A 4,633-nucleotide genomic window follows, 5' to 3' on the forward strand; every position below is an offset into this window, starting at 1 on the left:
GTTGCGGGGAAGCACCTCGGTCAGTTCATCTAATCTCATTAGGGGGTGGGAGGCCGCGCAAAAGCGTGGCCATAGTTATATAGAGGGATGGAACTCACTCGCTGTCGCGGAAGAGGTGGTACTCCTCCTCACCGACCTTGACGGGGGAGCCGCCGAACTGCATTGGTCCCGTTAGCCATCGACGTCTTAAGCGTTACACCTGCCATCACCCGATCTCGTTGCCGTCCTTCCCATTACCTTGGCATCATCCCTGACAGAGTCCGGGGAAGGGAGTGTCAAGTAAGAGGTCGGTTGGGCGTAACCTGCAGAGCTCCGAGGCTTACAGGTTTGCTTTGCAGCTGCAAAAAGGGGGGAGCAAGTGTTTAGGCATCTCGACATACCTGGGGATCAGGACGCGGTCGCCAGAGTTGACGCCCATGGGTAACCGCTTGCCATCGCGGTCAAGAGCACCGGGGCCAACGGCGAGGACCTTGGCCTCGTTGAGCTCCTTGACGCTGGACTCGGGGAGGAAGATGCCGCTGGCGGTCTTGGTCTCGGCCTTGACACGCTGGACAAGGACGCGGTCCAAAAGGGGCACGAGAGCGCGGATGGAGCGGACGGAGGTGGCCTGCAAAACACCCATAGAGTTAGTCATCAAGAACATCTCGCAATCGTGAGCTGTCAATGGCCAGCGCAGCATCGCTCAGCGCAACTGCCGAGGTCTCGGGTGCGAGCACCGCGGTCCACTGGAGGATGCTGCCAGCTGGCTCGAGGGAGCCTGAGGTTATGATCATACCATTGTGACTGCTGGTGCTGATCGAGGACGATTGCGCGGGTGTTGCGTGTAGAGATAGATTGGCGGATGTTGGATAGTGGTGGATGAAGTCGATTTGGGGAACGAACTTTAAGCCTTGAAGCTATTCCAAGAGCTTCCAGAATGTCAACAATTTTTTTGGGCCGATCGGCCAAAGTATTTCCCGATGCCCCACGGTCTGCACAGTACTTATGATACACAATGCCGAGGGAGCACTGTGCACAAGCCATGCTTCATTCAGTCATTATCTCCATCCAAACCGCATCCAATGCCCATCCCATGTAATACGCCATAAACTTAATGGGCAATAGACTGAAGTGCCAATTTACTTGCATCCTCTCGAGCCTTTTCGTGTTGCCTCTGTTCGGATTCGTAATAAAGGAGTCAATATAACTGAGGCAGCACATGAGGTATTCAAGGTGTACATTTTATACCAAATAATATTATCTACCTTTCTAGGTTTCAATCGCTTGATACAACCTATATCGGACCGACCTTGCGGCATCTACTATCCTGTAGGTGGACTCCTGTATCACCCAAGCTCCAAGAAGAGTGACATCAATGTTTTCCTCAGTGTCGAGGCGCTCGTATCATGACAAATCTCATCCGCCGCGCCATGTTTCCATCCCAACTATTTCCATCCCGAGTCCGTTGACAACCGAAACGCCATTAAACATGCAATCTGAAGTTACTGTCCCAAACATCGATCGAAGGACTATTTGGGGGGTTGTGGTGGCTCAAGAGTGTGGACGTGATCCTCGGCGTGAATCACCCGGCCTGGCTCTGGTTGCTGGCAGATGACCGTGTTCGCAACCCACGGCTCATCCAGGATTTCTTGCATTGTTGCCCGCTCCTTGACCTTGATCTCAAGCATACGTCCGATGATGTGCCGAGACTCGCGAGGAAGCAGGCGCAAGATCCGCCAAGGGCCCCGTATGACCTCTTTCTTCTCTGTTTGCTGCCCATCGGCACGAGTTGAGCTTTGTGTCGAGTTTCCCTGCGACGCCTGACCTTCGGCTTCCTTCGGCTCAGGTTTGCTAACTTGATGCTTGCCGTCCTCAAAGATGTCTCTCTGTGGTGTGTTTGCGAGATCGTTGGCCGACTTGGACGGCATGATGAGCTTCTTGGGGTCGTGGCCCGGTGTCGGCTCCGCTGCGAACAGTTTGAATGAGTTGTCCGTCATGCGAGGGACCTTCCAGGGGAATCTTCGCAACGTCATACAGCAGAAGATGATTGCGAGGGACCAGATGTCAACCGCCTGGGGTCGTACTTTCGCTCGTCATAGACCTCAGGGGCCAGGTAAGGGTCAGAACCCACAATGCCTAGGACTAGTCAGCCTTGTATCATTATTCCAGTACAAGAATTACTCACCTGAGGCGAGTACAATGTCGTTCTCAAAGGGGTATTTGAAGACATGAGCACTGCCAAAGTCGATAATCTTCATGATGCCATGCTCACTGACCACAACATTGTCAAGCTTCAAGTCCCTGTGCGCAAGACCCATGCTGTGGAGATACGTTACGCCGTTGAGGATCTGCAAGAAACAGCAGCCGACTTCCTCACGCGTCATTTTGCCTGTCATGACGCAGGCAAAGAGGTCGTACGGAGCGTACTCCATGACCTCGTACCACTTGCCCTTCTCCTGGAGGATATCCAATGTCTCGATGACGTTGCCATGGTGCAGAGTCGATCCGACACAGAATTCGGCCGTCAATTTCTTGACATACTCCTTTTCGGTTTCGTAAGAATGTCTCGGCCGGAACTCCTTGACAGCGAAAACAACGCCATCTTCACTTCGCTTCATCAACCTGACAGATCCTCCAGCGCCTGACCCAAGCACCCTGCCGAGCTTTCCATACTTGGAAGAAAGTCCATGGTCATCTCCGAAGGGCAGTTGATGTTGCGACCCTCTCGTAGGTGGGGTTCTGGCGCCAGACCTAACAGAGGAGGGTGAGGCTTCTCTCTTCATCTTGTGATGCCCGCCAACCTTGAAGAACCTCTTGAGGTCTGCAAACGAGCCTTGCCTGCTCGAGATGCTTGCTGAATCGTCATGAGGGACCTGCAGCTCATCGCCGTGGCCCTTTAGGTTACCCAGAAGGCCCGAATGCCGCTTGTCGTTTGCTCGGCCCAAGCTCGACGTCGAGCCGGACGGCGACCCATGCTTGTTCTTTCTGCGCGAAAACACAAATCTCGAGTCAATCTGGCCCCGCTGAGGGTGCGATGGCGGCGGCTGACGTTTGTGAGCGGCGTAAGGATCGTTGGCGTCTCCGCCCGGCGTCATGGGCTTGGAGTAGTACAGAGAGGCTCGAGAGGGACTGGACTCTCGCGAAACCGGTACTGATCCTCCTGGGCCGACAGAAAACATGCCCTTCCTGTGGGACCTCGTGTCATAGTCTCGGTCCTCGGCAGACGCTGACCGTGTAGCGACCTCTTCGTTCGATTTGCCTCGGATAGGCAAGGACTTTCTGGTCGATGATGGCGGTGAATCCTGTGAAGAAGATGCTTGGGGAGTGATGACCGAGGGCTCGCTCGAGGAGGGTTTCCCATCCTCACTCTGATCCCCGTTCTTCTTTGCTGCCGGGTCTGAGGGATCAGTCCCCGCCGGGGTCAGAGGAGGTGACTGCATCGGATGTGCCGGACCAAAACGCGGCGATCTTGGCCCACTGGAGTTCGGGGTCGGTAGCCTGCTGTTATCGGACTCGTCTTCTCGTGAGCAGACCTGTAAGTAAAAGGTCAGCGACAGAGCAGGTTGTGCAGGCTGGTGCGTGCGATGCAGCGAGGAAGTTGGGTTGTCATGACAGGTCTGAGGTACCTGGGATGATCATGAGACTGGTCAATGGAGCCTCTAGGTAGAAGCTCCATCAAGAACAAGCCCAAATGGCCGTGGTGTAGATGAGGTGTCTTGGAGGATCGGGGAAGGGGCCAAAACATTGAGGCGGTGTTGCTCAGTGTAGAGGGGTAGGCATAGACTTTGAAACACAACCCATAGAGGAACGCCCAAGCAGAAAGCAAACAACGTGGAGTGTCGCCGAGGCCAGACATAAAAGAGACGAGACGGAAACATACGCGAGATGCAGGTAGCGAGTATGGTTCAAAGCCAAAGACATTCATCCGACGCTGCTGCAACGGTGCGCCTTGAAGGGACTTGGAAAGGGCTCTCAGGTCCTCTGGCGTAACTTCGGCCAAGGAGGCTCCGGTAGCGGCGTCGGTGGGAGACTGTGTATCCGTCGGTGATGTCGTGGTGACGGTCGGGGTGATTTCCTGGACGGAAGAAGCGAAGCGGACGGCGGGCGCATCTTGAGGGGGCATCTTGTCTTTGTCGACATTGGTGTTGTCGGGCGTGTTGCGAGAGATTTCTGGGCATTGCGACAAGCGCAGCGGTCAGCACAAGATCTGCGTTGGCGGCGAGGAAGAGGATGCAGGTGTAGGTAGGCTTGGGGGGCGTGAGCGTGGGCGCGGGACATTGGGTGATTGTGTTTGACTGTAACATGCGCAACAGACGAACCGAGGGCGGGGTTGCGCCGGAACAGACGGAAGGAAAGGGCGTTTGTACCTGGGACTTGTGATTCCTCCTTGGGAGGATCGCGGGCAGGAGACGGGGTAGCCATGGCCCCAACGGAATAATGACACTGTTCGTCGGCTTGAGTATATTCGGCCGTGTATCGTCGAGCGATGATGTTTACGGCGGGGGAGAGGAGCAGGAGGAAAGAAATTCAAACTAAACGACACAAAGTCGGGCCTGGGGAAGAGAAAAGTACGGTTACCCAGGACAGGCAGTGGATGCCACCAATTGCGGATGGTGGGGCAAAGCGCTAGGTAGGTACACTCTTACAGCTAAAA

General features: G+C 55.0%; 2 protein-coding genes across 2 annotated transcripts; both read right to left on the bottom strand.

The window, feature by feature from the left end:
• Nucleotides 1-319: 319 nt before the first annotated feature.
• ColSpa_07439 (heat shock protein, mitochondrial) lies at nucleotides 320-643 on the bottom strand (the record flags this gene model as incomplete). The annotated part of the gene is made up of 2 exons (XM_049273651.1): nucleotides 320-338; nucleotides 381-643. 2 exons carry the CDS (start codon nucleotides 641-643, stop codon nucleotides 320-322), a joined length of 282 nt encoding a protein of 93 aa, XP_049129608.1.
• An 865-nt stretch (nucleotides 644-1,508) lies between these two features.
• Nucleotides 1,509-4,401, bottom strand: ColSpa_07440 (serine/threonine-protein kinase PAK 5; the record flags this gene model as incomplete). Its single annotated transcript, XM_049273652.1, has 5 exons — nucleotides 1,509-1,998; nucleotides 2,064-2,121; nucleotides 2,165-3,512; nucleotides 3,860-4,149; nucleotides 4,299-4,401. The coding sequence occupies 5 exons, from the start codon at nucleotides 4,399-4,401 to the stop codon at nucleotides 1,509-1,511; spliced, it is 2,289 nt and encodes a 762-aa protein (XP_049129609.1).
• Between the last annotated feature and the right edge of the window lie 232 nt (nucleotides 4,402-4,633).

This window comes from Colletotrichum spaethianum, assembly GCF_022836535.1.
Source record: "Colletotrichum spaethianum MAFF 239500 DNA, contig19, whole genome shotgun sequence".
Classification (NCBI taxonomy): Eukaryota; Fungi; Ascomycota; class Sordariomycetes; order Glomerellales; family Glomerellaceae; genus Colletotrichum; species Colletotrichum spaethianum.